The sequence below is a fragment of the Pristis pectinata genome, chromosome 5, assembly GCF_009764475.1.
Source record: "Pristis pectinata isolate sPriPec2 chromosome 5, sPriPec2.1.pri, whole genome shotgun sequence".
In the NCBI taxonomy this organism is placed as follows: domain Eukaryota; kingdom Metazoa; phylum Chordata; class Chondrichthyes; order Rhinopristiformes; family Pristidae; genus Pristis; species Pristis pectinata.
This window is the reverse complement of record NC_067409.1, coordinates 34,616,645-34,637,172: the sequence shown is the minus strand read 5'-3', so window position 1 is coordinate 34,637,172 and position 20,528 is coordinate 34,616,645. Positions and strand designations below refer to the sequence as shown.

General features: G+C 39.9%; 1 protein-coding gene across 1 annotated transcript in view; it reads left to right on the top strand.

Moving 5' to 3' along the window:
- The window catches only part of LOC127570642 (zinc transporter ZIP12-like), a 39,200-nt gene that overhangs the window by 12,706 nt on the left and 5,966 nt on the right, over positions 1-20,528 (top strand). The window contains exons 7-12 of the mRNA XM_052016389.1: positions 3,072-3,244; positions 5,340-5,492; positions 7,467-7,568; positions 8,606-8,681; positions 14,638-14,796; positions 18,306-18,493. Coding sequence (XP_051872349.1) covers positions 3,072-3,244; positions 5,340-5,492; positions 7,467-7,568; positions 8,606-8,681; positions 14,638-14,796; positions 18,306-18,493 — 851 coding nt within the window. The remainder of the gene's footprint in view (positions 1-3,071; positions 3,245-5,339; positions 5,493-7,466; positions 7,569-8,605; positions 8,682-14,637; positions 14,797-18,305; positions 18,494-20,528) is intronic.

The window sequence follows — 20,528 nt, the reverse complement described above, 5'->3', positions numbered from 1 at the left end:
ATACACATACACTTGTAAAGCAGCTGTCAAAACTAGTGTAATGGTAAGAGTAAAGATGCCTGCCACAACAGACAATGATTTTGTAAAATACCAGCATTTCAGTCTCTGTTCTTAATGGAGCAGCCATTCTGAGTAGAAAGGATTTGTCATCTTTTCATTACTTCTACCTCTTATCTCATCATCAATCACCAACAAACATTGTGTAAGTATATCAACATTTAAATAGAACCATGCTATGTTTCTTTAAATCAGGTGACATTTTTATTCATTAGGAATGATTTTTAACCAAAACATAGTTTCTTAGGTTTAAGCTTTGTTCTGTTCTTTGTTCATGAAGTAGAGCCATGATTTTGTTGAATAGCTCTTGGATTACATACAGACAAACAGATCATGATTAAATACACCTTCCTGCTTCATGAAGAAATTCAACCTTCATGTGAAAAATAGAAAACTTGCATCTTTAACAGGTATTTACGTGCCAAATCAAAGTATGAAAATCTCAGAACATACAATAGCTTAAATCTAAGAAACTATGATTTGGTTAAAAATCAGTCCTGACTAATAAAAATAAAATTGCATGATTTAAAGAAACATAGCATTAATCAAATAATTTCTTTTCTATTTACAAGTCAACAAATTAATTTAAATATTCACCTTTTCTGGTCATGACACTGATAATAAAAACAATCAACTAATCAGTTGAAAATCCTGCAGGTGGACTGAAATACAGAGAATAAGAGCTTGGAAGTTTGAATATATCTTGAACAAATATCCTTCACAGAAAGAAACCCACCATCTGTGTGTTTGTATAACTCCACTCCCACACCAATAAGGACAGAGTATTGTCAGGCCAATCAGGGATAGGTAGTAAATGTCTGCCCAGTTAGCAGACCCAAAAATAATTTAAAAATGCCAAAAAGTAATGCACAGCCTTTTCATCTCTGGTAGAAGCAAGCACAGAATTGGGAAAGAAAGTGAGAGTAGGAACAGAAAAGTGATAGTAAAACAGAACATTCTGATAATAAATAGCATATCCAATGGCATCCACAAAGGGAAAAGGCAAGCTTGCATTCCTTGCAAAACGCCTTTACTGAAACAAAATGCATCCATTCACATTGCTAACTGGCTTGTTCTCTTTACAGATGCTGATGAACTTTTTCCATATTCTCAATATTTTCTACATACAATTGAAGAAAATGTATGTTACTACACATTAGCTAAGTTTAGTCAAGTTCAAGTTTATTGCCATAGGTATACATAAACAGGGTGCAAATGCCATGAAAATTAGCTTTTCGCAGCAGCGGTGCAGTACATTACAAACATGACAAGCATGTTAACATAAAATTAAATTAACATAAATAATACATAATTTACACAACAAAATAAATAAAAGAAACATAATGACATTAGCACAAGTTGAGAGAGAGAAACAGAAATATAGTCTGAGGTAGTGTTAGGGCTTTTCAGGTCAGTTCAAGAACCTGATGGCAATGGGAAAGAAGCTGTTCTATAGAGTAAATATCGATATTTAGAAATAATAGTTTTGAAATTCTGTGAAGTATTTTTGTATGCTCAGCCATTGGAATGTGAGTAGTGTTGAAAAAGGGATTTATTGCCCTGCCTAGTTTTCCCTGAGAAATTTTGGAGTCAGCCTGCAGTGTAGAACAGAACATGTGTAGACCAGACTCAGTGAACATTACTGAACTATGTGTGTTTTTAGAACAATTTGGCAGTATTTGGGTTTTATTTTTACTGGCAACCCATAAATGACTACATCTAGCTGTTTCAATTCCACATATGGGGATGTTATATTTAGACCTTTGTATTGTTCATCCAGTAGCATAGCCATCCAGTCCCTCTCCCCATAATAAAACTTGGCACCATCTTGACTGAATCTCAGAAGGAACTGACATAGGCACGGTTGCACAGTCATAATTCCAGTTCTTTGGGGATGTATTTTGCTTGTCCTCCTGGACACCATCAGAGAAGACCTGTACACTTCACCTCACTGGATGTAAAACTGCCATAAGGGAGTCAGATTCATAAAAGAGAATCAAGTTAAGGAGTTTATCTCCCTGGTCCTGCCCCTAGACTATTATTTGCCTGTCAGTGGTACTTGAAAGTTCGACCTTTTGCAGGGCATTAAGAAGACTCCCAGAGTTACGCAGGAGGCTGGGTTATCTCTGCGTAATTTCAAGCATATAACTCTTCTGAAATCTGACAGCATTTGTGTCAGTGAAGAGCAGAAATTCAGAATTATCTTATTTATAATAGTGTATAAGGCTCTTGTGTATTTCTTAAATTATAAAGTTCAAGTCATTGGCCACAGAGTATATGGGATTGCAATAGACATAGCAGAAAAAATATTTACACTTAAGCATGAAGGGTGACCCTCAGAGGAAAATTTCATTATTACAATATGAAACATTCTCATCATCTCATCATCAATTTTCACCTGATTCCATTGACAATATTAACAATATATTTACATGTTTATTAATTCAGATTGATATTCAAAAATTTGAAAGTTCCTTGTCGCTTTTAAATGCTGATACACTTATACAAATATAGTTGGTGACTAAAGAAGAAATGAGAGATAGAAGTAAAGAAAGATGACAAATCCTTGTTACTTGGAACCCCTGCTTCATTAAGAAAAGAGGTTGAAATGTTGGTATTTTTATAAAATAATTGTCTGTTGTGAGCACCTTTCCCCACATAAGAGGGGATAAAACTGGAAAAGTCTTGGTCTGTATCACTAGTGACAGTAATAATGAGCACTGTTACTTTTAAGCTATTTTAGAACACTTCCAACAGTTAATTACTTCATACACTACTGTCTATCTTAAACTTAAATCATTTCTGTTAAGTCCCACTCATACTTTGAGAGTCTCAACCATTGTGTCTAATATTATACATTTTTGACAGGATTTGTCTCACTATTTTTTATAAATTATGCTTCAGCTTTTGGGTTATAGTATTCTTTATTTCATGACAATAACCTTTGTGGACACTTGTGCTTTTGAAAACATAATGCACGTTCAAAAGGACCAATTATTACTTTATGCTTCTAGAATATGGATACAGTACAGTGGCTGTCTTGATAATTACAGTGAGCTCCATGTGTGGCATCACCCTGCTCATTTTCAACTCTTGCAAACAGACATACCAGCTCATTCTGCAGCTGTTTATAGGTATAGCAGTTGGAACAATGTCAGGTGATGCATTGTTACATCTCTTGCCACAGGTGAGTTATTCTGTATTTGTTTAAACATAAGATATGCATGTGACAAGATGCTGTGAGAGCTCAGAGATGGCAAGCTCATTTAACTAGCAAGTTCAAAGATGGTTTAAAGAAAATAAAATGATGTCTGATGGGCCAAGAGGTAGAAATAATTTTACTTTACTAGAAATTTAGAACAGATTTCCCGAGAGGACACCATCATATCCAGCAATCTCAGATGACAGTGCATGCTGGGAAACTTCCCATTTGGAAAACAGTCCCCGATAATATATTGCACAAAAAGGCAGAAAGTGAATGGAGATTAAAGGCTGCAGATTCCTGCAGGTAAACAAATGATCATGGCTATGAAGTGACTTTCTGTTTCTGCTTCTGACAATTGTTGGGCACCTTTTCCCTGAGGTTGTGATTTCAGACTTTACTGTGAGCATGAGTACATTGTCCAAGCAGGTATTTTAGTGTCATATTGAAGAAGCACTCAAAAGTGCTGTGACTTGGGAGAGACATTAAATCAAGACGTTTTGGGGCTGTCAGGTATTGATTGGATGGAGGTCAGGCAGATGACTGGAATTTGCTGAGGATGGGTGCAGTTAGTAATGATGGAAATTTAAAAAAGGGGCCTACCCGGAGGAAAGTGATACCTTGGATTCCCTGGCAATAGCCCAGGTAGATGTGCAAACCTTCAAACCACATCAAAGTATTAAAACCTACCTCAGTACCCTTTTGGCCACTTGTATGTGGGAGGATTTTGCACATTTGATATCAAATAAATATTATAGGCTATTTGACATCACTCAGAGCAACTTTCATTCTAGTACACCATGTACATAAAAGTGCTGGCAGAAACCTTTCCCACGAGCATTTGCTCTGACTAAAAAAAATGGCCCTGCAAGTCCAAGTGTGTGGCTTACCATGCTTTAGAAATTGGTTGGCTCCATGACAGGTCTAAAATTCATGCAAAATTATCCAAATATGCCAAAAGCTACCTTGCATTCATTTTATTTCAAATGCCTTGTTAATTAAGGCAGAAAAAGTATAAAAAATGTGAAGACTTGCAAGTGCACTTCACAACCTCAGGATGTCTTAAAATGCTCACAACCAATGAAAAACTTCTGAAGGACCTTTTGATGTGCAGTGAGAAACCTGAGGCACTTTTGCAAAATTAGTTTGTTGACGTCACAGGGACCTTTAGATGTTGTCCTCCTGATTGCTCACCCGCTCACAACTGTCTCAACCTGTTGTCACTGCCACTTCTCACCCCATTCCCCCAACATCAACTCCCACACTATCTGGAGATTCAATAGTATGTTAACTGGGATGGAGTGTCCCAGTAATGAGGCGAGACCGGATAGGCTGGGTTTGTTTTCCTTGGTGTGGAAGAGGCTGGGAAAGACCTGATGGAAGTGTACAACATTATGAGGGGCACGGACAAGTAGACAGTAGTAAAATTTTCCATTTAGCAGAGGTGTCTATAATCAGAAGTTTAGGTTTATGTAAGGACTAGGAGATTTAGAGGGGACAAGGAAGAATTTTTTCGCCAAGAGGCTAGTTGGAGTTTGGAACTCACTACCTGAGAAGGTGGTGGAGGCAGAAACTCACACAACATTTAAGAAGTATCTCCACAAGCACATGAATTGCCAAAACATAGTGGGCTATAGACACAGTGCTAGTAGATGGGATGAGTATGGATGGGCTCTTAGTGCTTGGCATGGACAGAGTGGGCTGAGATCCTACTTCTGTGCTGTGAGGCACTATGATTCTTTGACCCATACCCTCATGCTACCCTACTACCTTCCTTCCAGGACCTACCTGAACTCATCTGCCTAAAATCCAAAGCTGATTTGTCAACGGACTGCCAGGAAATCTTTCAATTGGATAAGGCCCAAGGCCCAATTTTGGATATGTTTTAGGCTTACTCTTTTCAAAGTGGAGGTCACAACTTGAATAGAACAACCTTTGGCCACATATTTGAATTAAGATAGCAATTCTAAATATTGTAGATGTAACTGATTAAAAATGATTCCCTGGCATACCTTCCCAGGGAGATTAACTTCATAAAGAGATATAAATAAATAATTATCTGCCTTTGCTCATCTCTTAGGTCCTTGGTCTACACACACATGAGCAAGAAGCCACCAGCCATTCTCCTGAAAGCAAAGGGTACATTTGGAAAATGTTTACAATACTTGGAGGAATATATGCGTTTTTCCTAATTGAAAAACTTTTCACACTCATCCTGACATTTAGGGGTCAGGTAAGATCAAAAATGAATATTTTTAGAAAAAGAGTTCAACATAACTTGAGATTTGTTATTAAAAGAAATGCTCATTCAATACTTATGCTTAATCAGGACATTCTTCTGAGTGACAAAGTAACTAAGAAGTTTAATGAAGGAGGGTGGTAGACATTGTCTATATGGAGCAAAATACAAACTGCAGAAGAACTCAATGGGTCAAGTAGCATCTGTGGGAGCAAAGGGATTGAACTGATGGAGGGTTTTGACCTGAAACATCAACGATCCCTTTGCTTCCACAGATGCTTCTTGACCTGCTGAGTTCCTTCAGTGGTTTGTTTTTTTTTTGCTCAGTATTCCAACATCTGCAGGCTCTTGTGTCTGTTGTTTATATATAAGACAAGGCCCCATGTGATAGGCTGCTCCAGAACATTAAGGCACATGGGATCCAAAGCGAGCCAGCTAATTGGATCCAAAATTGGCTAGGTGATAGGAGGCAGGGCTGTGGTGAAAATAAGGTTTCTGATCAGAAATCTGTGACGAGTAGTGTACCACAGGAATTGGAGCTGAGACCCTTGTTGTCTATGACATATATTAATGACTTGAATATGGATGTAGGAGGAACGATTAGTTAGTTTGTATTGTGTTGTGAATAGCGTAGAAAGCTGTCTTAAGCTACCGCAGAACATAGATCAAATGGAAAGTTGGCCAGATCATTAGCAGATGGAATTTAATCCCAATAAATTTGAGGTGATGCATTTTTGGAAGCCAAGTAGGGGAAGGACATACATAAAAAATGGGAGGTCACCAAGGAATGTTATTGGACAGAAGAATTTTGGGGTTCAAGTCCATAGCTCCCTGAATGTGGCAGCACAGGTAGATATGGTGGTGTGGAAGGCATATGGGATGATTGTCTTCATAGGTCAGGACAGAGAATATAAAAATTGGGAAGTTATGTTGTACCTTTACAAACACTGGTTGGATTGCACTTAAAGTATTGTGTGCATTTCTGGTTGCCATACCATAAGAAGGATATGGTTGCACTGGAGATAGTAGAGAGGAGATTCATCAGGACGTTGCCTGGATTGGAGAACTTTATTTATGGGGATAGATTGAATAGGCTGGGTTTGTTTTCCCTGGAGCAAAGGAGGCTGAGGTATGGTCAGATAGAGGTATGTAAAATTATAAGAGATAGTCAGAACAGACCCATTGTGGTGTTTCTCCTGTGCATAGGATGAAAAAGGTCTGGTGAGCTCAGTGGAAACATCACTCTCACCCCCTTCTCAGCTGGTGTGACTGTCAATGTGCACAAGTGGTGCACATATTTCCAGTAGGAAATCTGACTGTGGTGACCACCTGTCAAGGACATGCACCATCAGCTTATAGGGGAGGCAGAATAACCATTGGCAACATAATAAAGTAAAACCATGGTGCAAAATTACAGCAGCACCTGCATAACATCTCAGATGTACTTAGATAGTGAACCTAACAACTGGGAGACAGGTCTCTAAAAACCTTTCCAGCTCTACTTGACAGGAGCTGATGATTATATTTTGTCTACTTATTCATTAACTGACAAAAGGGCAGAAAATTAAAGATAAATTCATTAATGCCACCCATGATTCCTCGGTGACAGCAGGATCTGACAGTTGCAAGGCAGGCTGTGACAATATCAGCACTGAAGTTCAGATGATAGCATTTGCTGTCATTTGTACTCATGCATGCAGTTCCTGTCTGTGTTAGGTGGGTATCCCACTGGCAGAAGGCAGGCCTCAAAACTGGGCACTGGCATCAGTGGTAGGCGAAGACTCCAGGCTGTTTTGATTTTAATTTCAATACCACTTCATTTCTGAGCCCTAGCTGGGTAGTAGCACAAGCAACATCACTCTCCGTGGTTCTTGTCAATCTGTGTGTTAAATGAAATGCACAAATACTTAGTCTCTGTTGAATGGTGGTGGAGTTTAAGATGTCCTCACGTTTCTTCTCCCAACTTAGACATTTGGAAATGGACATTTGGCACATTCACATGATGTTCCAATGGAGACTAACTTGAATAGCCAATCAGAGAGAGGCAAATCTATTTCCACCCTGCAACTGGTAAGGTGCTACTTGGATTAAGCTTGTCCTATGTTCGATCAGTGATAAAGTAGTCAGAAAATATGATAGAATAACATTTACCAGTATCCACCACTAGTGTATGATGCAAACAGGCAAAGGACTGGAGAATTGGAAAAGGAATGCAATTGACCTGATTCCGGTGCATCTGATTTTCCAAAAAGTAGACTTTACTAACCAGAGGGTCGAAGATGCACTAACGCAGGCACTACTGAGGTCAACTCTGTGGGAGGAATGATAATTTGCTTTAATGATCATGAGTTCAGATGTAAGTATTTAAAAGAAAATAATGGCCTGGCAACTGGACAATAGGACAACCCTTGGGGAAGAAGTTCGTGGCAACTGCTGGGAGCTGAAGATATTGGGGTCCAAGGAGGTGATGGCTGCAGCAAGAAAAAAAGGGCTGCAATTACTGAAAAGATGGCCAGAAGCTTTCTTGGGAAATCAGGAGTGAGGAGGCTTAAGCCTGACCCACAGGAAGAGCTGTCAGAAGCACCTACCTTTTGCTTCACTGTAGAATTTCTTGACTGCTGGCAAACCAACTCTGCAGCTACTATATTTACAATAGGTTTTCAATTATATTATGAGAACCTAGCTTTGCAAAATTTCAGCCTTATACCTAGCTTTTAAAATACTCTGATAAAGGCATGCAAGGTTTCATTAACGTGTTATTTACTAAATTGCAATTATTTATAGAATTAAGATTTTTCATTGAAAATCTCCACTTGGTTTATTCAAAATAGTCAGGTTTGAGTACAGTATTTTAAACTTTATGATGACCCACACATTTTTTAAAAATATTGGTAAAATTATTTTTTGAATTAGTTCCATTAAAGATTATATTTGATACATTTAAATTTGTTTGTTTCACATTAACTGAAAATGTTATGAAATCAGTTTGTCCAAACTAACATCATAATATCTATTGTGTTAATGTACATTTAGCAGGGAAGATTTTAAAGGAATTGTCAGTCTTGTCTCTGTTATTTCTTTATAACTGAATCTCATTTTGCAAACAGCAAAATCCAGAAGATTCAGAAAATCTTGAAAATACAACAGACCATGCAATAGACAGTAATTCTGCAAATGACAAAAGTAAGTACATTATTTTGAATGCACACAAAAAGCCTAGAAACTGGACCCATGTGTAAGATTTATATGCACACATTGTAAAAAGAAGCTGTTTTGTGTACATTAGATCATGCTAGCAATCATATCTGGTCAAATAGCAAAAAAACAGGAAATTGGATTGGGCTGTTTTTGTCCAATTTGCCTTAGCATATTGACGATTCCTATCAGTTACATGGGTAATAACATGACAGATCATGCAGTGCAAGTTTCCTTTACTGCCAGCAGAAATAGGATCTTCCAGGAAAAGCTATAAACTTTCATTGTTAACTCACACAAAAAAACTAGGCACACATCATGCTAGGTTCAGGATTGAGGTGGCAAGTAAAGTGTATGCACGATCACATGGGCATCACTCCCAGTGTCACTTTTCAATTATGTAAAATACTTCACTGGATCTCCTTTCATCGATTGTTTTAAAATCAATTGCGAGTTGCAAGCTGTGATCACTGGTTCAGCCCATGTCTTGCAGCAGTTTGCAACCATTCACAATGAGGTTGCCAATCAGGTCAGTTCAATGCATGGAGAATTTTCATACATGTTAGTGATTGCTGTGTCCCCTCTCCCTCCCAGGATTCCCTCACCTTGATGACAGTCTTTCTTGTCGCTGTACTGTAGGTGCCCTGGGGAGGGTTCTTTAAATATGGACTCACTTCCCAGCTGTCAGTGCAGCATTGGCAAAGCAACTGTGAGATTTACACGTGGCTTCAGAGAGGATCTGCATAGGTCCCGTTTTGGAGCAGAGAGCCATTGCGCTACTTTTAATGTATTTTTGCCCAATTTTGCACATTTTTTCAGACAGTGGATGTAAGTGCCACTGCTTTATGAAGAACAGGGTTAGCAGAGGGTTGACTCCAATATCTAGTCACAATGTTTCACTTTGCTGATCAGTAGATTGAACTTGAAACCCAGAGATCCATTTGGATGCCAATATATTATCAAGGTGTTAGCTCAAGAATAATTGACATACTCAAATTAAAATTGATAGATCTGTGGGTACCAAGAGAATAGACTTTGGGGGACGGACCAGAAAAGGGAAGTGGAACTTACCGAACTGCAGAGAAGTTCTGAAGGGACACATGCATATTGCTGCTTCCATTATATTGTTACGCTCTTATATATTCAGAATGTTATAGTGCAGTCTTCTGGATAATGTGTTTATCATATTATTAATGCAGAAGAGAGTTGAGCCACGAAATCCCTCTCTGGGGCACCTCTTCTTGCATGCAGCTGGTGACAGAGTGATTTCAATCTTATGCCTTTTACACTCACACATTTATAGTCACAGAGTCATACAGCATGAAAACAGGCCTTTTGGCCCCACTGGTCCATGCCGATCAAGATTCCCATCTAAGCTCATCCCATTTGCCTGCATTTGGCCCATATCCCACTAAACCTTTCCTATCCATGTACCTGTCCAACTACCTTTTATATGTTGTTAAAGTATCTGCCTCAAACACTTTCTCTGGCAGCTCATTCCATATACTGACAACTCTCTGGGTGAAAAGTTTGCCCCTCAGATTCCTATTAAATCTCTCCCCTCTCACCTTAAACCCATGCCTTCTAGTTCTTGATTCCACAACCCTGGAAAAAAGGCTGTGTGCATTCACCCTATCTATGGCCCTCATAATTTTACACACCTCTATAAGGTTATCCCTCATTCTCCTACCCTCCAGTGGAAAAAGTCCCAACCTGCTCAACCTCTCTCTATAACTCAGTCCCTCGAGTCCTGGAAACATTGTCATAAATCTCCTCTGCACTCTCTCCAGCTTAACAGCATCTTTCCTATAGCAGGGTGACTAAAACTGAACACAATATTCCAAATGCAGCCTCACTGGTGTCTTGTACAACTGCAACATAATATCCCAACTTCTATACTCAATGTCCTGAATGATGAAGGCCAACATACCAAAAGCCTTCTTCATCACCCTGTCCACCTGCGACGCCACTTTCAGTGAACCATCTACTTGTAATCCTAGGTCCCTCTGTTCGACAATACTCCCCAGGGCCCTACTGTTCACTGTGAAAGTTCACCGTTCACATCTGTGGTACAAGTCGTACTGGGTAGCAGATTGATAAGGATGTGCGTTTGTGAATGGCCAGATTGGCCTGGTGCTGGCGCACTGCCTGAACTTACCACCTGCAGACCCTGCCTAGCCACAGGGGGCAAAGAAAACTGATCCTCCGTGCCTAACAGTCGTTGTTCAGTCAGTCCTGTCAGCCCACCAGCTGTCAAAGGCTTTTTAGCAATTTTTAAATGGACTCAATCATCAGTGCAACAAAGGAGCAGATGGTCAGATCCGTCAGCATCTAACCTTCAGGACTTGTTGGGTTTCCATATGTGGATCTATGTGCATGGAAGTAGGAAATTTCTTGAAGCACGAGTGGCTGATTGTTGGCATCTCTCCTCCTGATTTGGTTCAGTCCCTGCCAGGAGGAAGCACAGTAGGCCTATCATGAAATCATTATCAATTGGAGAGCAAAGCTGCTGCATTGAAGCTTAATGTTCCAATATCTCTATCTCTTAATTTTACACAGCAGAACCTGTGTCCAGCTACACGAAGGAGATCCTGCCAGCACAATTTCAAGTTGTCAGAAAGTTGTTCATTGATTCTGCTAGCTTTTGCCACAATTCCATGAACGTTTGGCATTTTCCAAATTTCTGTACTGTTGCCAAAGTCTACGGGGATTGTTTTTCCAAATTCTGAAGGGAATTGTCTGGGCACCAAGGCTACTGTACAAGCCAATTGCAGCTTGCTGTGGTGTAATAATAGGCATTAATTTTAGAGTACAACATTTCTGGGAGAACGAGCAAAAGCAGGACAAAAAAACTGCTGGAAGGGGAAGAAGGACGAAGAAAGAGTGAAAGTAGGGATGTCAGCAGGAGACCAGATCTGCTCAGGGATTTTGGCTGTACTCTCCCCACTTACCTGACTGTAATACCAATAAACAGACCTACAACTCCCCATTCTCCAGTCCCACGTCGTAACCTTAACTCTGCTGCTGACCATCATGGTGTCAGCTGGGGCACAATAAAAAATCAACAGCTAACAATGAACCAAAATGGGCAAGTGTGAGGTGTTGCACTTTGGGAGATCAAATGTAAAGAGAAAGTACACAGTCAATAGCAAGACCCTTAACAGCGTTGGAGTCGATATTTATGTTCCATTTCCCTGCACAGATGCTGCCTGATCTGCTGAGTTCCTCTGGCAGTTTGGTTTTTGTTCCAGATTCCAGCATCTCCTGTCTCTTGTTCTGAATTTGGTCTGCATCTTCTGGCTTGTATAGTAAGACACACAAAATGCTGGAGGAACTCAGCAGGTCAGGCAGCATCTATGGAGAGAAATAAACAGTCGACGTTTTGGGTCAATGAGACAAAGCAGTGGAGGTCATCAGTAATTGAGGTGTCGTATGGGTTCCATCGTGGAACATTTGGATTTTGTAATTTCTCTTTATATTCTCTCTACATTTTCTTTTCAGTCAACAGTGGTTTTGCAAAAGCCTTTGCTCACATTTCACCTTATGACTTGCTGAACTGAACTTGTGAGAACTATTCCTGGACTTGGAGTTTGGGAATTTGCCACACACACACTTTGAGTTTAGTTTTGGGGTTAATGTTTAATATCTAACACATCTAACATTTTTACTTTTCTTATTATTACAAGTAGTTATTAATAAAATATTTTCTGACACTTATACCTGACTCAGTGTGTTTCTATTGTTGCTGGTATGTAACAACCCAAAACGCCAACTGTTTATTTGTCTCCATAGATGCTGCCCGACCTGCTGAGTTCCTCCAGCATCTTGTGTGTGTTGCTCCAGATTCCAGCATCTGCAGAATCTCTTGTGTCTCTGTATAGCAACAGCTTGGTTTGGCTGGCTGATGGATAACAAGGGACTGGGGGAGTGGCAGTGGTAGCTTCACAAACACTGCCTTCCAGCTGATTGATGCCTCTGAAACCACTAACATTGTCCCAGGATGATGCCTCAGAACTCCTTATAACAACTAGTAGAGTTGCAGTCTCACAGCGTGAGAGACCTGGATTCAATCCTGACCTTGGGGGCTGTCTGTGTGACGTTTACTTATTCTCTCTGTGACCACATAGGTTTCCTCTCAGTACTCTGTTTTCCTCCCTCAACCCAATGATGTGCCAGTTGTTAGGTTAATTGGCCGCTGTAAATTGCCCCTAACGAGCAGTTAGTGGGAAAATATTGGGAGACCTGATGAGAATGTGGGGAGAAATACAAAATGGGATTAATGTAGGATTAGTATAAATGAGTGGTTAATAGTCGAAGCAGACTTAGTGGGTCTGTTTCCCTGCTGTATCTCTCTATGACTCTATAACCTGTCAGAGTACAGATTACTGAACTGCTGAGACCCCTATAAATCCATGGGAACACCAGTATTCAGAGCCATGTCAGCAACAGTTTGCATGGCAATAAGATGAGCTAAGGTAATCAAGGTTTGATCTTCCATTACTGCAGAGGACATTTTGCGGTGCCTGCTTGTGAGATATTGGCCATCGTATACCAATTATGGTTGGTGAATCTGTGTGTGTCTAACATGCTGGGAAGGACTGGCTGCAGCTCTGCATGAAACCCTGGGCTTGGTTGGTGTTGGACTCCTCCATGCTTCTTAATATTTCCTGCAAGCTTTGTGGCAGACCTGTCAAAGCACCAAACTTTGTGTGTATCCATTAACATTCTTCTGCAGACATCACAATTGAAGTTTTAATCTGAGTGCTCTGCATTAGGACTCATGTGCAGTCTCACCTTTTGGGGAGCTGAGCTATCATTTCCCACTTGCCTGGCAGCAGGTTCCTCATGTTGAATGGAATACTAAGAGTTCTAAGTTCATCTCTAAATCATGTCAGTATCTGAGCTGGTGGCTGTGACTGTCACAACAAATGATGATGTGTCTTCATCTTCACTCTTACCATTCTTTTATCACCACTTGGACAAGAAATTGGATTTTTTTAACTGGGGCATGAGCCAACAAATTATCTGAACATAGCTATTATGTAAGCGGGCAAGCAGCATCAAGTCTGCATGTTGGTTTAATTGGCACTAATGTCTACTTTTGGGAGCTATTTAATTTATGTCAACCCAATTTCTCTATTCTTGCATGTAACTGTTTCTATCATTCCAATAATTTGACCTTGTTAGACTACTGAGACTAAATGCAGCTTAAAAAATTTGGGTGCACAGAGGTGCAGCTAGTAGGACCACTGCCAGTTCAATCAGTTCAATCAGCACAACTCAGTTCAATCCTGACCTCTGGTGCAGTCTGTGTGCAGTTTGCCCATTCTCTCTGTAAGCATTTGCGTTTCCTTCGGGTGTTCTGGTTTTCTACCATATCACAAAGATATGTCAGTTGGTAGGTTAATTGGCCACTGTAAATAGTCCCTGGTGTAGGTGAGTGATAGAATCTGGGGGGGGGGGGAGGTTGGGAAGTTGATGGGAATGTGGGCAGAATAATATGTGCTTAATATGGGTGGGTGCTTGATGGTTGGTGTGGACCTATGGCCTGTTTCTGTGCTGTCAGCATCTATGACTCTAAATTACTTCATTGCTGAACAACAGGCAGAATCTTTAAACAATATTTATCCATTGCTCACAGGATAATGCTTCATAATTACCTGCAAATAAAACATACTAATGCATTAATTTGATGAAATTAGATCCTGTTGTTTAATATTTTAATGGAAGCTTCCGAATAAGTGGATAAGGATGTGTAAGCAGTGCTTGGGTAATAGTTGAGCTTCCAGCCTTATTTTTTAAAGTTGGAATGCCTTCTTAATTCAGGATAAATAGAAACAAATTTGAAGTTTCAATATCACCCTTTCAGAAAAGGAAATTCCAATATAAGGATGTCCGAATTCTGTTTTTGTTGTCTAATATTAGTGAATTTTATTCTTTCCAGAGAAAACATTTAATGTGTTGGCAGTTATGATTGTGGTGGGAGACAGCATGCATAACTTTGCAGATGGCTTGGCCATAGGTGCAGCCTTCTCGTCATCGATCGAGACTGGTATCACCACTACTATTGCCATACTGTTTCATGAAATTCCTCATGAAATGGGTGAGTTCTTATGAATTATTTCATCTATCGATATCATGAAATTCACATTCATAAATGAACTATCCAAAAACAATGATGATTAATTCTATTTCATACTCTAAATGATTATTAACTGAAAGTTAATAAATTAACTGAAATTAACTGAAAGTTAATAAACTGAAAGTTAATAATATGAAAGTTTCATAAGTCGGGGGATGGAGTTTAAGAGCCGCGATGTGATGATGCAGCTTTACAAAACTCTGGTTAGGCCACACTTGGAGTATTTTGCCCAGTTCTGGTCGCCTCATTATAGGAAGGATGTGGAGGCGTTGGAAAGGGTGCAGAGGAGATTTACCAGGATGCTGCCTGGATTGGAGAGTATGGATTATAGGGAGAGATTAAAGGAGCTAGGGCTGTTCTCATTGGAGAGAAGGACAATGAGGGGAGACATGATAGAGGTAGACAAGATATTGAGAGGAATAGATAGAGTGGACAGCCAGCGCCTCTTTCCCAGGGCGCCAATGCTCAAAACAAGAGGACATGGCTTTAAGGTATTGGGTGGGAAGCTCAAGGGTGATGTCAGAGGGAGGTTTTTCACCCAGAGAGTGGTTGGTGCATGAAATGCACTGCCTGGGGTGGTGGTGGAGGCTGATACATTGGACAAGTTCAAGAGATTGTTAGATAAGCATATGGAGGAATTTAAGTTAGAGGGATATGTGGGAGGAAGGGGTTAGATAGTCATAGGTGTGGTTTGAAGGATGGCACAACATGGTGGGCCGAAGGGCCTGTATTGTGCTGTATTGTTCTATGGTTCTATGGTTCTATGGTTTCTTATCATTCATCTCCTTATCAAATTCTGGAACCTATAACAATGAAGGCCCTGAACTTACTACCTGAGCTAATTTTCAGCCTTAAAATGCAGGTACCAATACTCTTATGGTAGGACAGTCTACCAATGGGTTACTGTCCCATTATGACTCTACTGTTGTTTGAAACACAATCCGAGGCCTTTCATCAGTCCACTTATCTGTGTTACTAGGAGTATAGTACTATTATATGAGCAGAAATGGTGATGAAATTCATACAACAGGTTTCCTTTGCAACAGCTGATACTTGGATACCAGTGGTTACTCCTACCATTAACTTTTTTAGCATTCTTATTAGAAAGGAGTATACATGTTGAAAATTCAATATTGGCCCAGTGGAAAGAATCTCCTAGCTAAATGGTATATTTATTAGAACTTACCATGGTGCATTCATCCTCAGCAATGTGATCTTCCTTGAGCACTTTGGGATAAATAGTTAAATGTGGTTTGTGCATTCCATGAGTAATAAATCCTTTAAGAATTGCAAGGACACTGCCAGAGGAACACTATAGTGAGGCACCTATCTCAGCTTGGGAGGACATTAAGGTCGTTATCTCTATTGCTTGGTTGCCTAGTTGGTTTGTCATCCTGAAAGAGGGCCACCTGTGTGTTCTGTTAACTTGTCTGACAACCGGTATAAAGGAAGCAAATCAATTTCTGGCATTGTTGCTTCCACGGAAACAACACCAACTGATCCTGGTTCACTCCTGAAGTAGAATTTGGAATTGCAGTTGCTGCACATCCTGGGAGAACGTTGTGTCACATATCTAGTGCATCATTTTTCCCCAGTGACTCAGCCAAACTCTCTCCCATTTATTTGCTGCTTACCTAATCTGCTGTTGCAAGATTATCCATTGTTAGTTTTTTGAAAAGCTGTACTTCCAATATAAAAGATTTCTAGCACACAAGTTGAATGTTAAGTAGGACATTACAATACCCAAAAGACTGATGTATCTTGGACTGAACTAGGACAGGAAATGCAGCACAGATTTTTCCCAGCCAGGATAATCATCATGAAATCATAGAAATTTACAGTACAGAACAAGGCCATGAGTCCATACGATAACATTTGAACTTGTCTATTTATTGATGATACTCTGTGATTTACTTTTGGATGGAGGAAAGATCTATCAGAAATGCAGCCTTCTTGCACATAAAGTCTCCAGGGAAATATTTGAGTAACTTCATCCACATCTACCCACCCTGGAATCTGACTATTTCCCGTTGTGCTACAGGATGAGCCAGGCCTTCTGGGTTCTTTGCTTTACCTCTTCCAAGAAATGATTGAGAGAGAGAAACAAGGAGCATCTAAAACAATTCCATTAAAAGACATATTTCTATTTAACACTACAATGAAACAATTTCCCTTTGGGATTCGAGCACCTTCTTCAATAAATAATCGCATTACAGTTAGAGTTCTATACACTCATGATACTGCTTTAGCTCCGTCTACAAGTTTGCAGATGACACCACCGTAGTGGGCTGAATCTCAAGTCATGCTGAATTGGAGTACAGGAAGGAGATAGAGAGCCTAGTAACATAAAGGTATGACAACAACCTTTTCCTCAGTGTCAGCAAAACAAAAGAGCCGGTCATTGACTTCAGGAAGGGTGGGGGGGGGGTGCGGTGCACATGCTCCTGTTTACATCGACGGTGCTGAGGTCAAGAGGGTTGAAAACTTCAAGTTCCTAAGAGTGAACATCACCAATAGCCTGTCCTAGTCCAACGACTTAGACGGCAAGGCCAAGAAAGCTCACCAGGGCCTCTACTTCTTCAGGAGGCTAAAGAAATTTGGCATGTCCCCTTTGACACTCACCAACATTTATCAATGCACCATAGAAAGCATCCTATCTGGATGCACCATGGCTTGGTATGGCAATTGCTCTGCCTGTGACCTCAAGAAACTGCAGAGAGTTGTGGACACAGCCCAGCACATCCTGGAAACCAGTCTCCCCTCCATGGACTCTGTCTATACTTCTCGCTGCCTTGGTAAATCAGCCAATGTAATCAAAGACCCCACCCACCCTGGACACTCTCTCTTCTTCCCCTTCCCATCGGGCAGAAGATTAAAAAACCTGAAAGCACGTACCACCAGACTCAAGGACAGCTTCTATCCCACTTGCATGACTCTTGACCTCACAATCTACTTCATCATGGTCTTACACGTTATTGTCTGCCTGCACTGCACTTTCTCTGTAACTGTAACACTTTATTCTGCATTCTGTTATTCTTTTCCCTGGTACTACCTCAATGCACTGTTGTAATGAAATGATCTGTATGGATGGCATGTAAAACAAAGTTTTTCACTGTATCTCGGTACATGTGACAATAATAAGCCAATTTACCAATTGGTCCCAGGGTGAAAGAGATAAAGTGTGGAATACAGGACATTGTGCTAACCTGAATTTCTTCCTTTGTAATACTGCAGTCTAGTTATGCCACTGCTCCTACATCTTCTCTCACTCCTTGCACATTTTAAGATGAAATTAAATGTGATGCACGTCATCTCCACCCCTGTACTACAAGTTCCCTACCTATTAGCCTATGTAGGTTCAGTGGTTTATACCATCAAATCATTTTTCTTTGGGAGGCAATGGGCCATTGTACTTAATGCACTGTTTGTGTGTATTTTTAAATAATTACACTCATTTTCTTTTCATGCAGGGGATTTTGCTGTACTTCTGAACTCTGGTTTATCAGTAAAGATTGCCATTCTGATGAATTTATTTAGTGCACTAACTGCTTTTATTGGACTCTACATTGGCCTCTCTCTATCAGCTGATCTCAATGTTCAGCAGTGGATTTTCACAGTGACAGCAGGGATGTTCCTTTACCTCTCATTGGTAGAAATGGTGAGTTGGAGCTTTTTCGTATCTATTGATTACTTTCTCATACAGTATGTATAGGAATGCCAATATAGGAAGAGTAGTGCATTGTTCTTATCAAGTGCAATTAACCTGAAGGAAGAGATTCAATGTTACTTGAAACAGCTAGGAAAGCACAGAGCATAGGGTCATAGAGTCATACAGCATGGAAAGAGGGCTTTTGGCATATCGAGTCCACACCAACCATCAAGCACTCATTTACACTAATCTCATTTTATTCTCTTAATTCCCATCAACTCTACCACTCACCTGTACACCAGAGGCAATTTACAGTAGCCAATTAGTCTACCGACCAACATGTTTTTGGGATATGGGAGAAAACCCAGGCAGGCAGAGAAATGTGAACTCCACACACACAGATTGAAGCTGAGCTGTTGGAGTTGTGAGGCAGCAGCTGTACTAGCTGTGCCATTGTGCTTCCTCAAGTGGAGCTAATGAAATATTAGTATGAATTGAAGAATCTAGAGGCAACACCAAAGCATGGAAAGCTATGGACAATGGGCTGTAAATGGGAGTAATATTAGATGTGTTGACATAGACATGGGCTGCAGGGCCTGCTTCTATGCTCTAGGACTCTATGACTTCATGATTTTGTGGCTATTTTGTCATCACTATTTTGTGTCTGATTCAGTTAATAACTGATTTCATTTGTAGGCAATAAACAATGTTGTTTGTGACTACGCAAAACACGATAAAAATACTCAGTATTTCTGTTTTTTCTCTCCTTTGTAATCCTATAGTCTAGTTATGGCAGAGATCCTACACCTTCTTGCAGATTTTAAGGTGAATTTAGATGTGATGCAATGTTTAATTTCACCTTAAATTCTGAAAGGAGTGGATAACTTTGTACTGCATCACTCAGCTTGTTTATAGCTCCTTGAAGCCTCTTTATATTCTCATCAGTATACACTTCCACACTTAGTTTCATCTTAAAGAGTTTTAGAACTTATGCCACAAGGAATCATTAATATGTTTGGTTGTACAAATAATGTTATGGTTTTTCAACAATGGGAAAATTCACAACCAAGCAGTACTTAAGTGCATATTGCATTTATTAATGATTCTCAGAGCACTGGTCCTGGGAAATTAAGTCAAGCTGACGATTTGTTACAATGTCAATTACAAGTTAACTGTTGGGAGCAGGATAAAATAAGTCCCTGAATAAAAACCCTTGAAATGAGAATTTGCATTGATACTGCTGGGACAAAACTTGTTGATGCACATCCATATTATTGGGACTGATGTAGAGAGATACTTGATGGGCCAAAAGGACCTGTTTCTGTGCTTTATGACTCTATAAGTCTAGTTCACTGAGTGACAAAATGGAGGTTGCAATTTTCCTGCATGTCCTATTCCTTTCAAAGCAAGGTACAAGAGAATGTACTAATCAGTTGTGTTACTTTCGTTTGGATTATGGTGAGCTTGGCACATGGATAACCTTTAGCTTTAACTCAAATATGTATTCTTGCCAAATATTATACACATGTACTTGATAAAAGATGTCTATAGCTGAATATGAACTCCAATCATCACAAAGCTAGTAGTGTTGCTTTAGAGTATGTCATAATGCTGTTCTGCATTATAATAGTCACTGTACTTCAAAGGTACTCCATTGGCTTTCAAGTGCCTTAGGATGTCCTGAAGTTGTGAAAGGCATTATATAAATGCAAGAACTTTTCATGATAGAGCAGATCTATTTTCCAATAAGAAAAACCTTGTGCTGTGTATCTGGATGTGGACATGGTGAGGGAGGTAGATAGTTGCCAATTTTCCCGTATAATTTTCAGTCCCATTTTGATGAGGCTACAGGACATGTTGGGTGCAGCATTCTACTTTGGGGTTTACAAACCCACGTACAGAGATGGTTCTAAAAGGCTGCAGTTCACTATAATAGAGAAGTTTTACAGTGGAAATTGTGAGTGCGGTGCTCATTTAACGTACTGTATCTGGTTGCAGATCCCAGGTGTGTTGGAAAAACATGGGGTCATTGTATCTCCTATGA